We start from the raw sequence: 25320 nt of genomic DNA on the forward strand, positions 1-25320 counted from the left end.
TGGTAACCAAATATATGATTTCAACAAAAGGCGAAGTATTGAATTCCACCTGATTCATTATTTCTCACGGGCACCATCAGAGGGATGCTCATTTCACTTGCCCCACGTGGAGGCAGGTTGCACTGGTGGTGGTGAACATCTCTGTGTGAAGAGTGAGGGGTGGGCTAGATTGACTTAGGCTCAGGGAATCTACAGGGTTGCTTTTTACTTCCTGTCTTGAAAGGGATGGGAGATAGAGAGGAAGCAGGACTGTTAACATAAACTTGAAATCCAGATTCTTTCTAAAGTACATGTCCTCAGCTATGTGACCTCAAATGAACCTCTCCCTGTCTCAATTGTCTCTTTGCCACAAGGTCATTGAGATGGCCACATAATAGCCACTCTATATGCACTATCTTATTTAATCCTCAGACAAGCCTGCAAGATAGATATTACCATCCCATTTTAGATAAAGGAGAAAACTGTGATTCAGGGAAGTTAAGTAACTTGTCAAAGGCCACACAGCACACAGCTAGCAAGTGGCAGATCTGTGATTTAAGCACAGGTCTGACCCCAAAGCCCATGTGCTTTCCAGTATACCCAGGCTAGATTCAGATTTTGTTGGGTCCAAGGCTTATGCAATTTTGGAGGCCCTCTTTAAAAAGCAATAGAAAATCACAAATACAAAAGATACAGAAGTGAATATTTATTTAGATTTTGAAATGAAATCAAAACATTAGAAAATATATTAAAGCTGAAACATCACAAAATCCAGAAAAATAACGTAATATTTGCATTAACTACTTGACACTCCTCTATTATACTTTTTTCCTACTTCTTTTGGCTGCATCTTCTTTGGTTGCATTGCCATAGGACAATGATTTTGTAGTCTTTTCCATAGAGAAAATAAAAAAGATAACGTAGTGTTCCTCTAGCATGGTTGATTGGAAGTTTTTCTTTTATTATTGATGGTCTAGAAAAGTTTAATTCAGCTTCACAAGTCATTATTGGTAATGTCATATAAATATTAGGATAGTTGTCAAATTTGGGAAAACCTCCATCAAAGTTTCTTCCATATCTGAGCCATAAGATTTTAGGGCATTTCATGTTTTCTGGTATAGTGATTCATCTAAAATAATCTTAAAATTGGTGACCCCTCTTACCCTATTTGTTGTCAGCTAAATGTTATCTTCGCTGATATCAGGATTTTGTGTCAAATCAGCCAGAAATTCTCGTCTTCTCCAGTACGGCTTCCCGTCTCCTGCCACTTGAGATGGAATGAAGATGGTTTACATTAATGAAAGATTCATAATTAAACTCCTTTCTCACAAGTCTATGACCATTTAAAGGGAATTCATTACAAAATACCGGACGTGAAAACATTTGAGGCATTTGGATGATTTGGCCTAGAAAGGGGAAGGCTGGAGGAAGCAAATAAATCACCACCTACAAGGATATGAACCGTAGTGGGCATGAGAACCATACATCAGAATCTCCAGGGGGTATCCGGGATCTGGGGAGGGGCTCAGGTAGCTGCCTCCTTAACAGGTTCTGCAAGTCACTTTGAGCAAATTGCCCTAAAATGGATACAAAGTATAGTAGAGAAGTCTGTGAGTGAGAACGGCTGAAAAGCGCCCGCTGTGGACTCGAAGTGTGACCTGTGGTCCCGCAGTTGCTGTGGGAGCTGGTTAGAAATGCAGAATCTTGTTAAAAACCAATGTTACCTCAATAAAAAAAAAAAAAAAAAAGAAATGCAGAATCTCGGGCCCCATCCAGGACTGCTGAATGGGAATGTGCATTTTCGCAGAGTCCCCGGTGATTCTGTGCAGGTGACTGTTGGAGAAGCCGAGGACTAGAGACGTTGGCAGGAACTTCCTGATGTGCCCCGCCCCAGCTTGGCAGCTGGTCTTTTTCCTCTCTGTCTTTAGCCTTGGGAACCAGCCTCCCATCTAGCAATCGTCCATTACGTTGATTTATTACATCTCTATTTCTCCTCCCACAGCGCTGTGAACTCCTAGAGGGCTGAGATGTATCCCTCTCTGATCTCCAGCCCCTCTCAGCGCCTGGCACACAGGAGGTGCCATTTATGGAATGCCCACTGTGTGCCAAGAGCTTCGCCTCTCTTACCTCATTTGGCCCTCACCCCAAGCTTGTAGGCTGAAACAAATGTCCCCATTTTATAGATGAAGAAACTGAGGCTCCATCACTTGTCGTAAGTGGCAGAGCTGGCACCAAATCTAGGTGTGTCTGATTCCACAGCCTTCAGTAGGGGACTAGTAAATGTTTGTTGAATCACTTACTTATTGACTTGACTATTCATTCAAGCATTTATTATTGTTCTCATTTATTCATTGAAGAGACTCAGAGGAAGAGGAGCAGTAGAATCGGCTTCCTCTTGGTGAACTATTTTTAGAACAGGTGCCGTCCAGCGTCAGCCTTCCCGGGGCAGGGAGCTGGGCTGCCCAGGAGGCCCCCAGCATGTCCAGGGCTCTGAGGCCCTGGGAGTGGGGAGGTGACACTGCTCCACCACCCCACCCCTTTCATAATGTCCTCCGTGACTCAGCAAAGAAACCGTGGGTCTGAAATCGGAGATGAGGCCAGAAAACCCTCAAAAATGTTGTCTTTTCCTGGAGGAATTTCCCTTTCATGTCTCTCATTCCTCTGCCAGGGAATCCAGGAAGCCTTGGCCTGTGGTGAGCTGTGCCCCCCAGTCTGGTTTCTCTGGGCCTCACCGCTCATCCTCCCTCCTCCTCCCCAGCCCAGGGGTCAGCATCAGGCCACCTTCGGTGGTCTCGGATTCCGGGCCGCTGGGCGCTTGCTGGGCCCGTCTCCTTAGCTTGACCTTAAATCGTTAAACTCTGATCCTGGACCCGGATTATCTGGGTTCGAATTCTGTCTCTACATCTTACTAGCTATGTGACCTTGGGCAAGTCACTTCACCTCTCAGTGCCTCAGTTTCCTCCTCTGTAAAGTGGGGAAACAATACATTTGAGGATTAAAATAATTAATGTATGGAAAGCATTTAGAACAATGCTTGAGACAAAGTAATTGCTATATAACTGTTGCTGTTGGTCTTGTTATTATTAATTATGGAGCAGTTATTAATACCTGGAGGAGACTTGGAGGAACTCATGCTAAACTTCTTCTCTTTTCATTTGTTCTAGAATTTGCATGAATTCTCGATTATTCATGCTTTAGAGAGCTTAAGCGGGCAACTGCAAATGAGTGAATAAATTAATAAATTGGAAAGCTCCAGGTTGCCCTCTGATTATTACAATGGATGAACAGGCATGACCCAATAGATTGTTGATTTGGGAATAAACACATTCATTCTGGGCGGGGAGGGGACCTCTGAGAATTCTCAATCACAGGATAGATAGCCCTGCCTACTAAGAGGTAGTTTACCTATAGACTGATAAATTCAGTAAGAAGATATATACACAACAGGGAGAGGAGAGAGTAATTCCCATCTAGAGGGGCGCTTGTGGTTCTCAGCTTTGGATGTGTTTCAGAATGACCCAGGGATAAACATAGAGAACCTGAGTCCCGTGCCTAGAGATTCTGACATCCAGGTCTGGGAGTGGAACAGGGGCATCAGAATCCTTAACAAGCCCACCAGGTGATCAGGAACGAAGCCAAGAAGTAAATGGAGACAACATAATATAACAGCACATACTATAAACTAGATGTCATGGGTACGTTTCTCTCACTCTCATAACCATCCCTACAGGCAGCTTATATTATTCCCATTTTATAGGTAAGAACACTGAGGTTTAAGTAATTTGGCCAAGGTCACACAGCAGAGCCGTATTTTAATCTAGGTCTGAGTCTAAAGGCCTAACGTATTTTGCTACATCTCACACTGCAGGAGGTCAGCCTGGAAGAAACCTCCCAGAAATTTAAAATCCATCTATAATGGGACAGAGCAAAGATATGCAAACTGATTTAAAGAGACACAAAGGTTCCCTAGCCAAGGAAGGCTGGACCTTAATGCATGGCCTCTCTTAACATATCTAAAGAAAGAATGCATCAATGGGAGTGGGAGGGTGCACGGGCCCTTATTCTGACACTACGTGTGGGCCGGGCCGAGGGAGGGGTCCTGGCCAGCCGACCCCTGGCAGCATGGTGATCTGGCATCAGCTCTTTCCTCCGGCTTCCGTCCTCTCTCCACCTCTCTGGCTGTTTCCTTCCGAGGCACCTTTTTCTCCACCTACCCCTGAAATGTGGGTGTCCTCTGCATTCCACTCTCCCCACGTTCCCTTGGTGGCAGCATCTGGGGCTCTGCTGCCCCTGCTGAGGACTTCCAGAGGTGCGTACTCCTGACATCCAAACTCCAGGCATCAAGGTTAAGGTTGGGGAGAGGGGAGGGTGTCGTCAAACGTGATTGGAGTTCACATCCCTGCTGAGCCCCTTGCTGGCTGTGGACCTCACAAGTTACTTTACATTATTTTTTAGTCTCAGTTTCTTTACCTCTGAAATGGGGTAGTAATTCCTACCTTAAATGATTGTTGTGAGGATGAAAATAGACAATAGGCGTTCCAAGCACACAGTAAGAACTCTATAAAGGGTACCTATTTATTATGTCCAGCTGGTGTGGGACTTTTCTTGAGTGGCTTGGGGCAGTTCAAAAGCAACATGTGAAATAGAGAATCTTTTCCCCTAAATCTGTTCTTCCATTAGATTCCTAATCAGAGGAAATAGAAACACCTTCCATCAAATTGCAAAAGCCAGAATCCCTAGAGGCATCCTGGACATTCTCTCCACCACCATCCAATGGCCATGGAGCTCTAGTGATTCTGGTTAGGTTATTGCAAGAACCTCTTAATTGCTGTCTCCACTTACTCCTCTGCTAACTCCAAATGCTCTGTAGTCAGATTCTGGTTTGGGTTAAAACCCTTTAATAGCTCTCCATTGCCTTTGGGGCACAACTCAAACTCTACTGCAGCCCTTCATGATCTGCCCAGCCTTCTTGTCCAGCCACCATCCTGTCTTGCATCCTATCTGCTGGCAGTGCTGAACCACACACCAAATTGTCAGGTCCTCACGCCTCACTCCAGCATCACTAAGTCTTCCCTGGGAGAGGACACACACACACACACACACAGACACACACACCACACACAAACACACGGGCTGGAGCAGGTGCCCCTCTCCTTAGGCGTCCATCTGTCTTTCCAACAAGACTCTGAGCACCCAACTCCTCTTGGGCATCTCTGGGTGCCTGATAGGTGGTAGGCTGTCAGTAGCAGGCTCTCCTAATAAAGTTTAACATTTATGGGTCTTGGGTGTGGGCCAAGCACAGTTCTAAACACTTTACAGCCTCACAACTCTATAGGGTAGGTATGCCTCATTCATCCATTCTACTATATTTGTTGAATGCTTCCTTCTTGCCGAGCCCTGGTCCAGGCATGGGATTGCGGCAGGGTAAGGAGGATGGGGAATGCTCGAGGGGTGGGAATGGGTTCCTGTTTTATCTAGGAAGGTCAGGAAAAGCCTCTCTAAAAAGTTAAAAACTGAGCAGAGACATGATGGAAGGGGAGAAGGGAGCTATGTAGGTACCTAGGGGAAGAGTGGTCCAGGCAGATGGAATAGCCAGGACAAAGAGGATCGATCATTAGCCCCATCTGACAGATGAGGAAACCAAGAGTCTAGGTAAGTCGTCCAAAGTCACAGAGTGAGTGGCAGAGCTGGGGTTCTGTAACTCTTGACTTATGCTGTTAGCCATCACTACACCATCTTTTGTGGACACAGTGGGTGCCTTGGCAGGCTGGCTCTGTTCACCATGCGGCCCTCCGGTGGAGTTTGGCTTCCCATGTCAAGGACAGCCTGGGCTGATAGCTGGCCTACTCTGCGGGTTCATCTGGTGGCTCTGTTTTTCTGTCCATTTCTTTCTGTGGTCTTTATTGAAGACCCTTAGATCATGTCTGCTCTCCAGGCAGCCTCAAAAAGCATGTTTCTCCTGCAAAGCTGAAATATGGTGGCTCGGCAAAGGCAAATTCCCCCTCACTGGTCACTAGTCAGAATGGCCTCTGTGGGCAGTCGCTGTCTCACCCCACACGGTCCGTCAAACTTCAGCAGAGGAGCAGAGGTGAGTGTCTTTGCAGAGGCGGTATTTGAGCTGGCCTTGAAGGACATGGAGCATTTCAAGAGAGAGGATGATGGAGGTTTTAGGCAGAAGGAAGGCTGAGCAAAAGCGTCCATGTTGGACCATTCGGTGGACCTGTAGTATAGGTATGAGGAAGGTGTGTGTTTTGGGGGAGAGGAGATAAGACTGGAGGGAGAAGTTAGGATAGATCATGGTAGCCATTTTGTTTTTTTCATGGTGGATTTTGCATGTCTATTTCAGATAAGTGGTCTGGATTTTATCCTGTAGACATGGGGATTTTAAGGTTTTAAGAAGCAAAGGAAGCACACGCATTCCTGAAGTTTTTGAAAGAGTGCTTAGGCGGTAGTGGGGAGCATGGGTGGGAGAAGGTGAATGGAGGTAGAGTGACAAGGAAGAAGAGAGTATTGCACCAGTCCAAGCGTTAGACGGGAACACCTGAGCGTTGAGTGGAGAGGCCAGATTCCAGAGATATTTTGCAAGTAGAGGTAACAGGATCTGCTTACAGGTTAATGTGGAAACTTGGAGCAGGAGTTGCTGAGAAAGAATAATGTCAGCATTTTTAGCTTGGGTGACCCGGTGGATCATGGTTAACTGACACGTAATACAAAAAAGGAGGGACAGGTTTTGAGCGTCTTGCATTCAAGGCATCTGTGTGACATCCAGGTGGGGATGTGGGCTGGGAGTTTGGGATGGAGGTTAGAGCTGGAGAAACATGAAAGCTGAGGCTGAAGGGATAGCGTGAGGTCTTTGAGGTGTGCGTGAGAAGAGAAAACAAGGGCCTTAACTTCAGCCCTGGAAGATGTTTGTAGTTCTAGAGGCAGGTGGAGGAAAGAGGAGCCAGGCGAGGAGCCAGGCAAGGAGCCACGGTGAGTGTTTTGGTTAAGGGATTGCCAGGACTCCTTGACATGCTCAGCATCTGACGGTAGGCACCGGAGGCCACATCTCAGGGGCAGCACGCAGTTGACCTAGCCTGGGTTATCTGCTCAGAGGCGCTCAGACCAGGGCTGCTTCCGGTCAGCCTGGGCTTGTTTACGTGGCCTTCGTGCAGGCTCTCTTGTTCCTCTGCACGTGCCCAGCCTCCACTGCAGAGGGGAAACTCCTGAAAGTGAGAGTCCTGACTTCTCCCCCATTATTGTCCAGGCAGCTCAGCCCAGGGCTGTGCACATTGTGGGGCTCAGAACACTAGTGAGGGGGGCTGAATGACCAAGCAGAGTGGGCAGGAGTGGTGAACTTGGTCCGCTGCTTCTCCTTGAGTTCCTTTTTAGGGGGAACATCTCGTTTTATGGGATGGGTGTAACCTGCTCTCTGAATCTTGGGTTACTTCAGGCTTGCTCCATCCATTGGTCCATCCATCCCTTCTGTATCAGACTTTTGCCAGTGTAAACATCTATTAAAAGATGAGTACTTTGAACATGGCGTTGGGTGGGTGGGGGGGTCGCAGCACTTTTCATGCGTTATCTCACTTACATTACAACGGGTCTCTAGGGTAGGCACTGCTACCCTATTTTGAGGAATCAGATAATTTCCTTCAGGTCACACAACAAGTTAGTGGTAGAGGTGGGATTTAGGCCCAGGTCTAACTCAAAAGTGCTCACTCACTATGAGAGCCCTATGCTCTCACTCACTCATGTTAAGGCCTCCCTAAGTGGAAGGTGACCATATAATTAATTATCCAAACAGGAATACTTAAAAAAGTTTTGTTCAGATATAATTTTCCTACCATAGAATTCTCCTATATAAAGTGCACAATTCAGTGGTCTTTAGCGTATTTACCGAGTTGTACAATCATCACCACGATCTAATTCTGGAACATTTTCATCACCCCAAAAAGAAACTCGGTACCCATTAGCAGGCACTCCCCATAACCATCACTGCCTCAGCCCTCGGCAACCACTAATCTATTTTCTGTCTCTATAGATTTGCCTATTCTGAACAATTCATATAAATGGAATCATATGATATGTGGTCTTTTGCTTGGCTTCTTTCACTTAGCATAATGCTTTCAGGGTTCATCTATGTTGTAGCATGCATGAGTACATCAGTCCTTTTTAGGAATGACAATGATATGCTATTGTATGGACATGCCAAGTTATATTCATTATATTTGTTCATATGTTGATAGACATTTGGGTTGTTTCTACTTTTTGGCTATTATGAATAATAGTAATGCTCTGACACTTATGTACAAGGTTTTGTGTGGATGTATGTTTTTATTTTTTGGGGTATATACCTAGGAATGGAATTGCTAGGTTATATGGTTACTCTATGTTTAACGTTTTGAGGAACTGCCCACTGTTTTCCAAAGTGGCCGCACCAGTTTACATTCCCACCAGCGTTGTGTGAGGGCTTTAGTTTCTCCACACCCTCACCAACGTTTGTTATTCCAATCTGGGACACTTTTGAGAGTGAGGGGGATCACCATTAATAATTGTATCAGGACAACCGGTTCTAACTGGAACATGTTCTTATTTTACTTAAATACCAAAAAACCAGAAGATTCAATTCCTGATTTCAGGGAACTTTCTGGCCACATGATGAGTCAAAGCCCCCAAACCCACATACTTGAGTCAATTAAAGAATCAAGTAAAGGTAAATTATTAAGAAGGAACGCAAAGCACATTTTATTTCCCCCCAAGATTGTATTCTCTTTAAGAGAAAAACCTGTCTTACTTGTCTTTGTATTTTTCATGGCATCACGAGTATCTTAGGGTTTGGTAGGGTCAATAAGGATCTGTGGAATAAATGAATGAATGAGAGAAGGAATGATACAAACTCTCCTGGAGGGAATGTAAAAAAAATAGAGTGAGTCACCTGGCACGGATTTGTGCATTTGGGGGAAGATATGGATCTTTTCTAAAAATGTGTTTTTTTGGTCAGTGTTGTAATGACACTTTAAAAGGAAATGACAATTTAAAAAGGAAAAAGTAAAAAACCTACAATTGGAGGAATCTTCAACTAGATTTTGCCAGTGTGAATGGCTGAGAAAAAGTGAAGGAAAGATCTTCCAGGAAGGGGAATTGCTGGGCGGGGAGTCTGGAACCAAACATACATCGTTCTGCAGAGTACCTCGTGTAGTAGGTTAAGCAAATTTGAGAATAAAAAGATGTGGTACCTACCCCAGAAGTTTCCAGTCTTTGGGGGAAATAGGATTTGTTTACAGGAAACAATGAGGATAGTTTAAAATAATCATTAACTGGTTGTGTGCCCTTGGGCAAGTCACCTCCCCTCTCTGGGCCACATTGATCTTTGTGGCTCTGAATTTCCCTGATCGTTAAATCTTACAACCTCAGAAGCTTCATGGAATTGGTGGACTAGGAGCTAGGCCTTGAAAGGAGCTGGATTTGGAGGAGGGAGCAGGATGCCAGTGGTGGATGATAAGGCCTTGAGGTGGGCTGGAGTGCTCCGGCTAGGATAAAATTGGATCAGGTGGCTGGGGCCTCTTGAAGGAGAACTTTAAAAGCCAGGCTGGTTGACTTTTAAATTTGACCCGATAAGCAGGTCCTTGGACTGGAGATGAAAGGAGTGTCTGTGAGAGATTAATCTGATGGCTCTGAGCCATTGATCTGGATCTATCGGAAAGCAGTGTGAAGACTGAGAGGCACTCAGGGAGGCTGTTGCAAAAGTAATGTATAAGGTAGGCCCAGCGTTTCAAAAGAGGGTTTGAAATTCCTACCAGTCTTATGATACACATGGCATCCGTGGACTTTAGTTTTCCTTAACCATAGGTAATTTAAACCATTATTTTCATATTCTGGCAATTATGGCTATATTAAGGACCAGAATCCTAAATGTATAAACATTTCTAAGGCAGAATATTACACTTCAGATAAATTTCAAGTTTGCAGAGGGCAGTTTTAGGTTATGCTACCAGATTCCTCTGTGAGATGCATTCTCTCTTCTCTGCTGTAAAGGGTTCACTTTGGTGGCAAATTTCGACTTGGAGGAAGAGGAAGGGTGGGCTCTAAGTGAGCTTCAGGAAGTGGTTTTGTTGGGCCAGGTGACTGACTGGATACAGGAAACCAAAGAAAGGAAGAAATCCAAGATGGCACCAGGGCTTAAAATCTGAGGACTCTGAAGAAAGATAGTGCCATTTATAAAAATATACAAGTTGAGAGAGGGGTGGAAAGATGATGGCCTACACTGAGAACATTGGGAACAAGTGGTCTTGCTATTCCCAGAAAGGACTGGCCAGCTTGGTCCTGGAGGAGGAACCAGGACCTCTGGGTCTTTCCCAGCCTTTGTGAAGGCCCTAGAAGTTCTGCCCACTGGCCTGGCATGTTTGGCATTTTGCCTGGTTTCTTTCGATGTATCACTACTAAGACGTTCGCTGCAGGGCTTTAGTAGATGCCCTATGTCAGATGAAGGAAGTTCCCATCTATCCCTATTGTGCCAAGAGTTTTTCTTATTGTGAATGGATGTTGAATTTTATCAAAAACTTGTTTGGTATCTGTTGATGCAATCATATGATTGTTTCCCATTTAATCTTTTAGTGTGATGAATTACATTGATTTTTTTCAAAATAATAAACTAACCATGTGTTTTTGGTGTAAAGTCAACATAATCATAACATATTACCCTTTTTATATATTGCTGGAATCAGTTTGCTAGTATCTTGCTTAGGACTTTGCATTCATGTTCATAAGTGTAATTTTCTTTTCTCACACTGTTTTTGTTGGGTTTTGGATCAAAATTACACTAAAAATGAGTTAGAAGTGAACCCTCTTTATATTCCCTGAAAGAGTATAAGATTGAGATTACTTCTTTCTTGAATGTTTGGTGGATCTCTTTGCCTGTTTGCTATTGAAGGTTGTCCCATCATGTGGGTGATAGTAGAGAAAGGAACTTTTACTTGGGGAGTGAAAGTAGCTTAAACAATAGGAAAATATATTATCTCACGCATCACAAAAAGTCCAGAGGTAGGTGGTTCCAGGGTTGGTTAACTCAGCAGCTCAACAACATCATCACGGAGGGAAATTTGTTCTGATCTTTTAGCTGTTGTTCTTAGGTGTCAGCTCCTTCTCTCATCATTGCAAGATGGCTGCAGCTGCTCCAGGTGTCACAGCACAGTGGTTAAGAGTGTGGCTCTGCAGCCAAACCTGGTTCCAAATCCCATAGCTATATGATGTTGGGTAAATTGCTTCACCTCTCCGTCAAATGGGATGATAATAGTACTTTACCTCAAAAGTTTAATATTATATGGATTAAGTGAATTAGGTTTTTTCTTTTAAACTCTTAGAATAGTGCTTGGCACATAGTAAGCATACAATAAATATTAGCATATCTTACTCCATTCTCACACAGGGCAGCAATGAATCTGTTTCTCATGCACCCCATTTATTGAAGCCCCTGAGCAGACTGACTTCACACCTTATTGGCCAGAATATGGCAAGTGCCCATTCCGAAACCAGCTGTAGAATGATCATGATTTGGTTTGGAGTAATTTAGATTCAACCTCTGAGACAAGGGAGTGGTCTGGCCTTCCCTGGAACACACAGCCACCTCATACTGCAACAAAATCTGTGTTCTGATTGCAAGTTGGGGTGGTGATGGTGGGGGCTTTGGGGACCACACAGAGAGGGGCACAGTAAGAGTCCCCATCCTCCTGGTTCTCCACAGGATTCCTTGGAATTACTCTTAGATTTGCCGATCACTTTGCAATTTACTTAGTACTTTTTAACAGGTGTGTTACCTCATTGGGTCTCAGAAGCGCCCTCTAAGCGGTTTGGGCTGTTGTTATCCCCTTTTATTATAGGTGGGGAAACAGGCTCCCAGAGTCGAAGTACTCGCCTGGTTGTATGTATGTGCTCGGGACAGAGCCAGGTCCCGGGACTCAAGTGGAGGTCTCAAAGTTCTGCCCTTTCGTTCCTCTTCCATGAATCCCAGCTGTCTGTCATTTACATGCCACTTTCACAATGGCCACCTCCATGTGCCTGCTCTGCTATTGCTACTTCCTCATATTTTAAAAATTAAGTTTTACATTAAATTTATTTTAAAAGGAAACTTGATCAAGTCCTGGGTTTGATGTTCTGATACACACATACACACACACACTGCTTTAAAAGGAGCACAAAACTGTTAAAAATATTTATTCAGGCTTAGAACTCGCTCTCTGACACCTAACTGGGTTCGAATCCCAGCTCTGCCAGTGTAGCACATGCCAATAGTCTCCGCCCAGATGCCCATGGCACTCAGCATTCCAGAGTGCACCGGCCCCACTTCCAAGCGCCAGCACTGTGACTCTACCTGATGGCTTCTTCTGGTTATCATAGTCCGTTGTGCCCTCCCACAGGGAAGCTGGACGTGCTGGGTGATTACTTGCAGGCCCCTCCCTCCATCCCCAGCAGCCCTCAAACACTGGCTGTTGGGAATTGATGGACAAGTATCCTGCCCCCTCGCCCCTAGGGTGCAGTTACTCCCAGGCACACAGGATCATCGTCTCCCAGAGTTCCTCAGCAGGCTGAGCTCCATTTGCCTACAGTGGTAACTTACTCAATAATGCACTCTTTCCTAGCTTCCTTCCCTTCCCGTCTCATTTCCCCACTTCCTTTTGGGTGCTTCCTGGAATCACCTCCCAGGTAAATTACTTCGCTTGAATTCTCTTCTCAGAGTCTGCTTCTGGGGAGCCCAAACTAAGACAGCCACTTGCTAGCTGTGTGGCATTGGGTATCACCTAACTTCTTGGTGTCCCTCTGTTCCCATCTGTAACATGAGGGTAATAATAGCACCTATACCTCATAGAGCAAATTGGTAAAGCTCTCAGTGCCTGGCTAAGAGAAGGTGCTTAGCAAATGTAATTTATTATTGCTACCTAAAATTCGGTGGTGTGCTGCCATGGGTAGTTGCCCCACAGTTGGGACACACCACTCCCTGCCTAAACTTCCTCTGGGTGCCCCCTTCCTGCCTCTCTCTTCTGCCGCCCCACTTACTCTCTGAGCTCTCACAGTCCCACTTCTTCCACTATAGGCTGTCTCATGGAATTCAAGTAACCAGGACCACCAACCCCCACCACTCCCAGTGCAGCCCACCCATCCCATCACACATAAACCATCCTGCCTCCCTACCTCTGGTGGGTGTTGCAAATGCCCAGGTACCACTCTCCTGTCTTAATAACATCTCAGGATTTCTCCATGATGCACCATCATCAGAGTCACCCACTTTAGACTGGAAGCTCTTAAAACAGAGGCTTCTCATGTCTGATTTGTGTCCAGCATGTCCCAGGATGTCCTAAAGCCTGCTGTGGCCTCGGGCGGGGAAGGCACTAGATAAATGTGGATTGTTAATGATCACGGCTTCCTTTATTGAGCGCTTGCTATGAGCCTGGCGTTGTTGTAGGTGCTTTTCCCATATTGCAACCACCCTGTGAGATACTGTCCCCATCTTGCAGATGAGAAGCCTAGGACAGAGAAGTTAAGTAACCTGCCCAAGACCACACAGCTGGCAAATGGCAGAGCTGGGCCTGCCTAATCAACCTAATTCCAGACCTTACTTAACCACGATGCTAAACCGATGCCAGGGCTATCCCGTGCCTAGAGTGAAGAATGCTGGCTTCCTTGCTGCCCAGCTGAGATCCCAGGTGCTTTGCTATAGCAAGTTACTCATCACACCTGAGGCCCAGATGCTTGCCTCACCCTTAGCTGTAGAACAGGAATCTCGAACAATAATAGGACAGGCTTTTGAAAGCCTCATTTATTCAGAGTCCAGACAGCCAAAAAGAGAGAGAAAAAGCAAATATGTAAATATATAGGTCGTATTCCAATTCTGTGAAAAGGAGAGACTTGACAGGTTCAGGCCAGTACCTGAGGTTTCTTTTCACAAGCAATTTGTGCACTGGAATTATAAACTGCTCCCCGCCCCTCAGATCCAGTCCATAGAGCATTGTGTGTGCCTTGGAAACAAAGGGAATTATGGCAACACTCATTACCACGGTGTAGCAAAGGCTGAGCTAAGTAGCTCCTCCTGGCTTTGGGGGACCTGTGCTGCCCACTGTGCCCAGCGCCGCCCCTTCCCACTGGCTCCCCTACCACGGATGAGTTGTCATTTATCATGTGGCTTGTGCTAGTGTTTTTCTTACATCCATTTTGTTTCATTCATTGAAAGATTTTTTTTTTAAATAATTTTATTTATTTATTTATTTCCCCCAAAGCCCCAGTAGATAGTTGTATGTCATAGCTGCACATCCTTCTAGTTGCTGTATGTGGGACGCGGCCTCAGCATGGCCGGAGAAGCGGTGCGTCGGTGCGCGCCCGGGATCCGAACCCGGGCTGCCAGCAGCGGAGCACGAGCACTTAACCGCTAAGCCACGGGGCTGGCCCGAAAGATTTTTTGAACACCTTCTATGAACCAGCCACCATTCTGTTTTAGTGGGGTGGTGAGGAAGCAGACAAACTATAAACAGAACATGTAAGTAAAGTGTATTGTATGTTAGTGATTAGTGATAAGTGGGAAAATGAAGCAGTGAAAAGGGTAGGAAGAATCAGACTTGGGGTAGGATGGCCAGAAGATATGAGGAATGTGACTTGAGTTAAAACCTGAAGGAAGTGAGGGAGTGAGCCATGTGGATATGGGAGCAGAACATTCCAGGCAGTTAGAACTGCAAATACAAAGGAAACATGTATTCCTGGTATGTTCCAGAAACAATAAGGAGGCCAGTGTAGCCAGAGCAGAGTGAGAGAGAGAGAGAGGGGTGGGGAATGGGGTGGGGGTGCAGATCACGCAGGTCTTGGGGCATCGTGAGGACTTTGGCAATCACCGTGAGTGAGATGGAGAGCTGATAGAGGTTTGCTGGGTTGAGACTAGACTGGAGGGGGTGTGGGTGGATCAGGGACACCCATCAGGAGGCTACCACCATAATCCAGGCGAGAGGTGATGCAGCCTAGACCAGGTGCTAGCGGTGGAGATAGAGAAAAGGAAAGGATTGGAGATGTATTGGGGACATAGAATCAACCCGAAATGGGTAATGGGTTGGATGTGGGTGACCGATAAAGACAAGGAAGAATTGAATTTGGACCAGGGAGGAGGAGAAGAAAAGAGGATGGATTCTGGAGATGTTTTGAAAGTAGAGCCTGTATGCTCTGCTGACTGATGGATGTGGGATTTGGGAGAGAGGAGTCAAGACTGACACCAAGTCTTTTGGCCTGAGCAGTTGGAAGGATGGAGTTGCCATTTGCTGATATGGGGAAGGCTGTGGGAGGAGCAGGTTTGTTGGGGGAAGGATTAGGATCTCAGTTTTGGAGAAGCTGAGTTTAAAGGTGCCCGTTGGACATTCACATGGAGCTGCTGAGAAGGCAGCCTCCCGTGTAAAACAGAAACAGAAAACAAGTCAACTCACATGCCCGGTCTGATCGGGTTGCACTGTCTGGAGTGCTGTGTTGAGATATTTAAGGCCCCTCCAGGCTCAGTGGGAAAGAGTTTCTTGATCCATAGTGAAGCCTGTCTTGGGAGCTGGATAGGTAAATAATGGTGAACTCTGGGTGTAAGACATTCCATTATAGAGTGGGAAGAAAGTGTGAAAAATTCTATTCTAGTCTGTGCATTTTTGTCTTATCCTTTAACATTGCTTAGTATGTTCTATAATGTACATAATATATTAGAGTAGCAGGGATGGACATGGTTTATAAGTTAAGGATTCTAAACATTTTGGAAGAGTATGCTCAAACAGTTTTTGCTGAGGAGTGGACGAGAAAAAACTTTTGAAAATGACTTATTTGAAACATTGTACTAGTATAACATAAGCTCAAAATAGTGACCTGGAATACTGTCAGCCCTGAAGTGTCTCCTGAATCTTCAAAGTAAAATTATGTTCAGTTTGGTTTAATGCTTGATTTTTCCACCATAAAATATACATTTAGACGCAACATCACCTGTGTAATATATCTCTACCAAAAATATTTAATCCTCATCTAATCAAGAGAAAACAATCAGACAAATCCAAATTGGAGCACACCGTGTAAAACAGTTGGCTTTTAAGAATACCAGTGTTATCCAAGACTTTTTTCCAAAAGGGGTCAGGAACTGTTCTAGGGCAAAGGAGATTAAGGAGTTAGGCTGACAATGCAAACATGATCCTTGATTGGATCTTGGATTGAGAAGCAAAAAAACCATAAAAATGATATTATTGGAACACTTGGGGAACTTTGTATATAGATTGTTGATGGTATTGTATTAGTGTAAATTTTCTAATTGTTTTGTGGTTATGTGGGAGACTGTCACATTCTTAGGAGACAGGCTGAAATAGGAATTTAGGTGAAGGGTATGTTAGTGTTGACTGTACTGTTCTTGCAGCTTTTCTGTAGGTTTGAAATATTTCAAAGTAAAAAATTGGGGGAAAATAGCATTCATATAGGTTTCTCCAATTCTCAGAAAACTAGGAAATTCAGTAATGGTGTATCAGACCACTTTTAGTATACTAGATTGTTTCATTGACTGGAAGGAACACTGTCGTCTTTACCCTTTCTGAAGCAAACAATTTGCCAGATCTTCACCAGATCTTCATACATAGTAATCCTTGGCATTTTTTATTTTCCAGGTGCTTCCATATCCGTTGTATTATATTATTGTCATAAATAGTCCATATACATGAAGAAGTTTGTGCTTTTAAGTACCACAGTCACAACTAACTTTTTTTAAGGGCTCACCATGTGCCAGGCACTGTTTTGTGTATTTTATACAAATAAGCCCATTTCATCCTCACAACCCCACTCTATAGAGGAGGTACTACTATTATCCCCATTTTCAGAAAAGGAAACTGAGGCACAGAAAGGTGGTATAACTTGCCTAGAGTCCCACAGCCAGTGAGGGTGGAGTGGCAGAGCAGTGTGGCCCCGGACCCTGCAGTGTCCACCACTCCCTGACCATGCACTGAACATCATGACCCAGGTCATCGAAGCCGGCTAGAGCTGCCATCCCAGGAGGAGGGATTCCGCCACTCACACTTCTGCTTTTCTGTGTGGGGTTCTGGATGCATGTCCACAGCAGAAAGGGTACTCCTTGAGAGAGAGAAGAATAAGAATAAAACAACAACAGCAACGGAAACTACCATCTTTGAGTGCTCTCCATGGGCCGGGTGCAGGTGAGATGTTTCTGCCCATTTAGTCCTCAGAACCCCTCTGTGGGGTAAAGAGTGTTATCATCCTCATTGGACAAAAGAGGAAACAGACGGAGAGGTTTTAGTAATCCCCCTCAAAGTCCCCAGGCTTTCACCTAAGCAGCCCGATGCCAGAGCCTTGTCCTCCTCCCTGTTGAGGGGACCCCTCCCCGCCCCAAGGCTGCGTGCCTCTCCCTGTCATCTCAATGGCTCTGAAGGCCGCTGAGCCATAGAATGTAGACTGTGGGGTGATGGGCCTCCCCCGTCACCTCGTTCACCCCCTCAGTTCTCAGATGGGAGAACGGATTTCAATGATGAAGAGGAGGAGGAGGGGTGGGAGAAGGAAGAAGAGGAGGAAGAAAGCGTTGTATCCTTCCTCCTTGTGGCTTTTCATCTGGTCTGTGACATTCCATTCCCACCCCTCCTCAAATTTGCCATTTCATTGAGCAACATTTTCTAATTGAATGCACCTGGGCAGAAACTCCTCCCCATAGTGGCCCTGGTCATTGCTTTGTCTTTTTTTTTTTTCTCTTTTCCAAAAAAAACAAGGGGAGCCCCTATTCCTATGAGGTGGAGGTGATTGGTGAAGTACCCAGGCAGATCAGCCAACCTTCCGGGAGCTCACCTGCCTCCTCAGAGGACAGGCAGCATGTAGCTGACGGGCTCCTTGGCCCTGGAGCTCCAGGGTGACTCGGCTCTGGGCATGGCAGTCCCAGCCAGGGCGAGGCAGAGGTATCCTTCAAAACGCCCTGCTTACCAGGAGCTCCCTTCCCCAGCGTGCAGGTTCACACGCTAGCTTCCAGGACTGGGCAGTCTCTGCGTGCCCCTTCCTCAGTAAATCAACAACTAATAAATCAATACACACTCACGGGACAGCACAAGAGGCAGTAGAATGAAGTGGTTAAGAGCGTGGACTCTGGGAGCTGGCCCCATGGCATCGTGGTTTAGTTTGTGTGCTCCGCTTCGGTGGCCCGAGGTTCGCCAGTTCAGATCCCAGGCGTGGACCTATGCCCTGCTCATCAAGCCATGCTGTGGCAGGTGTCCCACATATAAAGTAGAGGAAGATGGGCACAGATGTTAGCCCAGGGCCAATCTTCCTCAGCAAAAAGAGGAGGATTGGCAACAGATGTTAGCTCAGGGCTAATCTTCCTCGCCGAAAAAAAAAAAAAAAAGAGCGTGGACTCTGAAGCCAGACTGCCCGGGTTGAATCCTGCCTCTACCACTTACTAGCTGTGTGACCTTGGGCAAATTATTTAGCCAGTCTGAGTATTGGTTTCCCTTTCTGTAAAATGGGGGGAAATAATTGTTTACCTCTCATAAGATGGGTGTGAAAATGAGATGATTTAATACATATCAGGTACGTACAGTGCCTGGAACACACTGAGGACTCCACAGAGCACTGTTATCACCACCGGTGGTCACTGCACAGGGCCGGGTCCTGCAGAGGAGATACACGCATACAGGACACAATCCCTGTCCTTGAGGAAAGGCAGGATAGGATTAAAAAGAGTACAGTTTGGGCTGGCCCCATGGCTTAGCGGTTAAGTGTGCGTGCTCCGCTGCTGGCGGCCTGGGTTCTGTCCCGGGCGCGCACCGCTTCTCCGGCCATGCTGAGGCCGTGTCCCACATACAGCAACTAGAAGGAGGTGCAGCTATGACATACAACTATCTACTGGGGCTTTGGGGGAATAAATAAATAAATAAAATTATAGAAAAAAAAGTACAGTTTGGGAAGCGCTACATAGACCTTCAGTAAGTTATTTAATTCCATTGTACCTCAGTTTTCGCATCTGAAAATAAATCTGAGAGGGTGAGACAGTGGATTGTAAACACCCTGACCAGTGCCTGGTACATAGTGACATCTCAATTCATGTGGATCGTCTTCCCCTTTCCAGGAACTTACACTCGGGCTAGGGAGAGAGCAGGTCCAGAACCAGCCAAATGCAGGGCATGTGCAGTGGGATCTGCAGGAGTTTGGAGGCCAGAGGGTAGGTTCCTGCAGCTGGATTGTTCTAGGAAGGCTTCCTGGAGGAGGTAGGACCTGAACTGGGCCTTGAAGATTGAATACATAAACTGAGAAGAGAGGATAAATGGGCTGACCAGTGACGGAAGGGGGACTAAGGAGATGGGGAAGGCAATGAAGAACCTGCTAGGTTTTTAGAGGTCTACAGAGAAGATGATTCTGCTACTCTTTTTCTCTTTCTCATATCATTGTCTAACTGGAGTCTTCCCTGCTATCTAACTTACATCCCTCTTGCTGCAGTTGAAGGACACTTCTCCCTAGAAGTGGAGGGCAGTGGTTATTTCAGACTAAATGAGCTTTTGGTGTCTTGCTTAAGCACCTTTTTACCTGATATTGGGGTAAAGACCAGGTGAAGTTCCTTAGACAAAAGTGGCAGGAATTCTGAGGGCCAGTTCCCAGTAAAAGTCTTTAGCCATAAGTAACCAAAAGAAGGCATCATCTAAGATGCAAGAGCCAGGCCCAGGGGTGCTCATGGCAGGGAAGTCAAGGGAAATAAAGAACAGATTGTTAAATCAGGGCGGTGGGACACAGTGGCTGATCATTTGGGAAAACTAAAGCTAGACCCCCACTTAATATGATACCACTGAATAAATGTAGGTGACAATTTACACATTAAAAAAAAAAACAACAAAACTTTATTGTATGTACTCTTGAAAATGCAGATTTTGGGGGCCTCATCACATACTCAAAGAATGAAAAGCCCTGAGGCAGGACTCAGAAATCTGCATTTTTGGCAAGCTCTTTGGGTGATAAAAAAAATCATCTGTAAGTATTTCCTACATTTTCTTCTAGTACTTATATAACTTTAGGATGGGGAAGGCATGATTCAAAGGCAAAAATCATTAAAGAAAATATCAGTAAATAAGGCTACATAAAAATAAAAACCTTTTATTATTTTTTTTAAATTTGTAACCACTTTTATTTTATTTTTTTATATTTATTTATTTATGTATGTATGTATTTATTGAGGAAGACCAGCCCTGAGCTAACATCTGTTGCCAATCCTCCTCTTTTTGCTGAGGAATATTGGCCCTGGGCTAACATCCGTGCCCATCTTCCTCTACTTTATGTGGGACGCCACCACAGCATGGCTTGACAAACGGTGCATTGGTGCGCACCCAGGATCCGAACCTGTGAACCCTGGGCCGCTGCAGTGGAGCGCGCACACTTAACCGCTACGCCACCGGGCCGGCCCCATAAACCTTTTATTTGTTAAAAAAAAAGAACTTCACCATGAACCAAAAATGAGACGGAAACAGTGAACTAAAATTTGTGACAAAGAAAAAAGTATGAAAAAGGGTTAATGTCCTTAAAATATAAAGAGCACTTATAAATCAATAAGAAAACAAACATCCCTATAAAAGAATGGACAGAAATATGAATAGGTAATTAATTTACCTAAGAAATGTAAATAATATGTCAAAATATTATTACCAATAAATCACTTTTCATCTCTCGTTTTCTTTCTCCATAAAGAAAAGTGGTATATAGGCCGGCCCCATGGCTTGGCGGTTAAGTGCGTGCACTCCGCTGCTGGTGGCCCGGGTTCAATCCTGGGCGCGCACCGATGCACCGCTTCTCCGGCCATGCTGGGGCCGCGTCCCACATATAGCAACTAGAAGGATGTGCAGTTGTGACCTACAACTATCTGCTGGGGCTTTGGGGGGAAATAAATAAATAAAATTAAAAAGAAAAAAAAAGAAAAGTGGTATATATATATACAATGGAATATTATTCAGCCACAAAAAGAAGGAAATCCTGCGATTTGCAGCAACATGAATGGACTTTGAGGGCATTATACTAAGTGAAATAAGACAGAGAAATACAAATACTGTTTGATTTCACTTATATGTGGAATTTAAAACTCCTTACTCATAGAAATAGAGAACAGATTGGAGGCTGTCTGAAATGGAGAAAGGTGCTCAAAAGGTACAAATTCCCAGTTATAAGATGAATAAGTTCTAGGGATATAATGTACAGCACGGTGACTATAGTTAACGATACTGTATTGTATATTTGAGTGTTGCTAGGAGAATATATCTTAAAAGTTCTCATTCAAGAAAAAAAATTATAACTATGTGAAGTAATGGATGTTAAACTTATTGTAATAATTTTGCAATGTATACATATATTAAATCATTATGTTGTATACTCTAAACTAATACAATTGATATATGTCAATTATATCTCAGTAAAGCTGGGAAAAAATTTTAAAACAATGGTGATTAACTCTCTCATCAAAGATACACAGTCTGGGCCAGCCCGGTGGCTTAGCGGTTGAGTGCGCGCGATCCGCTGCTGGCGGCCCAGTTTCGGATCCCAGGCGCGCACCAACGCACCGCTTCTCCGGCCATGCTGAGGCCACGTCCCACATACAGCAACTAGAAGGAGGTGCAACTGTGACATACAACTATCTACTGGGGCTTTGGGGGAATAAAGGAGGAGGATTGGCAATAGATGTTAGCTCAGAGCCGGTCTTCCTCAGTAAAAAGAGGAAGATTAGCATGGATGTTAGCTCAGGGCTGATCTTCCTCTCTCACACACACAAAAAATACACAATCTTCTAACCTGAACAGTCCTATTCGATAATTCTGAAAGTAAAGAAACACCTTCCTTCAAGACAGATCTGGTTTCTGGTGATGTACTTACTTCAAAAGCTAGATTTTTTTAGTCTTCCTGCACCTTAAAAACCTCTTACACTTCATTTTTGCCTCCCCATAATTTCATACCTAATCTTTATAATTTTAAATCTATTGTTCTTTTTAATGAAAGAGTGCAATGCAATGAATAATTAGCTAAAGAAACTTCATACTTATATTTCTGAAGACAGGAGTAAAGGACTTACAAGATTAGACAAAGCACGTGACACATTCATGTTGGCACAACAAGGGCTCTTGAATTAAAAAATATAAACCACTTTTCATCTCTCCAGTTGGCAGAGTTGTGGTTTTTTTAAAATAGATATATAATGTTTGTTCATTAGATTGGTTCAGCCTTTCAGCAGGGAAATTTGGTAATAAGAATTGTATCAAAAGCCTTAGAATGTTTCATAACCTTAGATTGAGAAATTCCACTTCTAGAAATTAATTCACTTCTAGAAATAATCATGAGTCTGCACAAAGATATTACCACAAAAATATTTTACATATTGTTTCTAATAGAGAAGAATTTCCACCAATACAGATTTGGTAAAATGCATTATACATTCACCGAATGGCATACTGTGTAGCCATTAAAAATAATGTTGTAGCATATTTAACGACATGGAAAAGTGTTAACAGTATATTTTTTATTGACAAAAATAGCTTACAAAACAGTTTGCGATCTCATTTTGAAAAATATGTGTTTACTTATAGAGCAATTTTAGAAAAATAAACATTGACGTTTTAAAGAGTTATCTCTGGATGGTGAAATTGCAAGTAATTATTATTTTCCCTTGTTTTGTGTGGCTTATCTGTATTTTCTAAGTTTTTGCAATGCGAATGAATATTTCCATGATTTGGAAACTACAATAAGATTTATTCTATAAAAAAGAACAATTCATTGAGAAAATGCTTAACATAGAACTTGCCTTTTCTGTCCAGTGTCATTTCTCTAGTAACTCACTTCCTTAGTGTCTCCTCCCTTGGGAGGACCCCAGGAGAGGCAGAGATCCCCAAGGCCTCCTTCCATTGGAGCATAACTGGAGGCCTGTGGTCTGCCTCTTGGTCCTGTGGAATCCAGCTTTGGGGAAAGTTTGGGAGGTAGAAGAAATGGCAACTGGAAGATTTTGTAGAGTCTGATCAAGAAACTCCTTCAGAGAGGATCTAGTTTCTCCGCCCACTCTTTCCTCAAACAGAAACTAAGGCGGATTTCAGGGCTTGTCCAAGGCCACAGAGCCAACTTAATGACAAGGTGAGGCCTTGAATCCATGGCCTTTCCGCCCTGTTGTGTTTCTGTAATGTGCTGATTTCGACCAGCCCTTCTCACGCTTTAATATGCGCAGGAATCACGGGGATCTTGTTAAAATGCAGATTTTGATCCAGCAGGTCAGGGGTGGACCTGAGGGTCTGCATTTCTAACCAGCTCTCAGGCGGTGCAGATCTTGCTGGTCTGGGGATCCCAGTTGAAGGAGCAATGGCGTAGAGCACAGATTCTGGAGGCAGACTGTCGGCTGCCCAGTCCCAGCTCTGCCGCAGACTGACTGCATGATTGTTATAGTTACTGTGCTTCAGTTTCCTCGTCTGCAAAATAAGTGTAATACCTAACTCATGGAGTTTTCGTGAGGATTTAATAAGTTATTACACTTTAAGTGCTTAGAACAGTGTTCACTAAGAACTAGTTATTTTATTATTTATAGTCCCTGGAGCAAGCAGTGGGTGAAGTAGGGTCTGACGAATGAATGAATAACCATTGCAGAAAAGTTCTTTCCTGGGCAACTAGAGACAGAGAAGCAAAATGGGAGGGCTCTTTGCTGGGGAAGAGGCCCACCTCCAAGATAGTTCTCTCCACTGGGTGGTCAGAAGGGCCCGGAGCGCCCGGAAGCCGGCCGGCCCGCGCCGCGCCGACCAATGCGGCCGCGGGGAGGGAGGGGGAGCGCCCGCCAGCCCTTTCCGTCTGGGCGCCGGCAGCCCCGCCCCTTGGAACGTTGCGACGCTCGAGCATTCCACGGTCGCTACCTCGTCGCGAGGGGCGGGGCGCCTGTCAGGGAAGCGGCGCGCGCGCCGGCGCGGGCGGGCTGGGGCTCGGCCGCGCAGTGCCAGCGCCAGCACCAGACCCGCGCCCCGCGCTCTCCGGCCTGCCGCCTGCGTTCTGGCTCGCGAGCCCGCACTCTCGCCCTGCCTGTGCGCTGCCCGAGGATGGAGCTGCTGTGCTGCGAGGGCTCCCGGCACGCGCCCCGGGCCGGGCCGGACCCGCGACTGCTGGGGGACCAGCGTGTCCTGCAGAGCTTGCTCCGGCTGGAGGAGCGCTATGTGCCCCGCGCCTCCTACTTCCAATGCGTGCAGAGAGAGATCAAGCCGCACATGCGGAAGATGCTGGCGTACTGGATGCTGGAGGTACCGCCGGGACGGGTCTCCCCTCCCCCTCCGCCCCTGCGTCCCCGGCTCCGGACATCCCGGTGCCGCCCTATAGGGACATCCTGGTCCCAACAACAATCAACAAGATGCTTCGGTGGTCCAGACCCCCGGTTTGGCCTTCCACTCGGGCACCCTAGCCGGCTGCCTCCGTGGTGACCCGTTCCCTTCCCCAGCCCTGACTCTGACTGCCAATCATTTGGCACCCTAACCAATCCCCTCTTCGGGCCAGGAAAGCGGGACAAGAGCCACCCTCTCCCCTCCGGCTTCTCTCAGCGTCTCCTACTTCCCTCCCCCGCCCGATCTTCTCTGGAGTGCGCGCCTGGAAAACCCTGGGCTCGGCCGCCCCCGCCCCAGAGCCGGTTCCTGTGTCTGTCGCGGGGTTCTGGCGGGGAAGGCGGTGGGGGTGGCGCGCGCGCTGTTCCGGCCGTCAGGGAAATGAAAAGTGCGGGAGGCAGCGGCAGGAGTCTCCTCCCTTCCCTTTGGGTGTGTGCAGTGGGTGGTGGTAATGGGGGTAAGGTCCCAGCTCTCTGGCTAACATGGGTGACTCTTCCGTTTCTCCCCCTCCCCCCCGCTATGGGGGAGGGGAGTCTCAGTTTGGAATCCTTATTAAGGAAAGGAGCCTCTGGCGTCCCCCACCCCCCAGGGGAGGGGGAAGGAGGCAACGCGGAGGAAGTGGGGGGCGTCACCTTGGGGAGGACGCATCCTCCTCCGTATTAGTCCTTGACATTATAAGTACACTTATCCCCCTCCCATTTTTGCTCTCCACTCCATCTCCCGTCAGCACACCCCCCCCCCCTTTAGTACTGCTGCGTTTCCCACGGCCCTGCCCAGAAGTGACTGTGCCCACCCCCCCCAGGTATGTGAGGAGCAGCGCTGTGAGGAAGAAGTCTTCCCCCTGGCCATGAACTACCTGGATCGCTACCTGTCCTGCGTCCCCACCCGCAAGGCGCAGTTGCAGCTCCTGGGTGCGGTCTGCATGCTGCTGGCCTCCAAGCTGCGCGAGACTACGCCCCTGACCATCGAAAAACTGTGCATCTACACCGACCACTCTGTCTCTCCCCGCCAGCTGCGG

The 25320-nt window shown here is 46.0% G+C and overlaps 1 protein-coding gene across 4 annotated transcripts in view; it reads left to right on the forward strand.

Moving 5' to 3' along the window:
* The window catches only part of CCND3 (cyclin D3), an 80992-nt gene that overhangs the window by 50153 nt on the left and 5519 nt on the right, over positions 1-25320 (forward strand). The window contains exons 1-2 of one of the 4 annotated variants that reach the window (XM_058554401.1): positions 4156-4288; positions 25105-25320. The exons of 1 other annotated variant lie outside the window; for it this stretch is intronic. In XM_058554401.1, coding sequence (XP_058410384.1) covers positions 25150-25320 — 171 coding nt within the window. In that variant the 5' untranslated portion in view covers positions 4156-4288; positions 25105-25149. Of the gene's footprint in view, positions 1-4155; positions 4289-23911; positions 24228-25104 lie in introns of those variants that run through there. 2 more of the 4 variants (XM_058554400.1, XM_058554402.1) reach the window with 2 other exon arrangements.

The sequence above is a fragment of the Diceros bicornis genome, chromosome 14 (genome assembly GCF_020826845.1).
Source record: "Diceros bicornis minor isolate mBicDic1 chromosome 14, mDicBic1.mat.cur, whole genome shotgun sequence".
Taxonomy (NCBI): domain Eukaryota; kingdom Metazoa; phylum Chordata; class Mammalia; order Perissodactyla; family Rhinocerotidae; genus Diceros; species Diceros bicornis.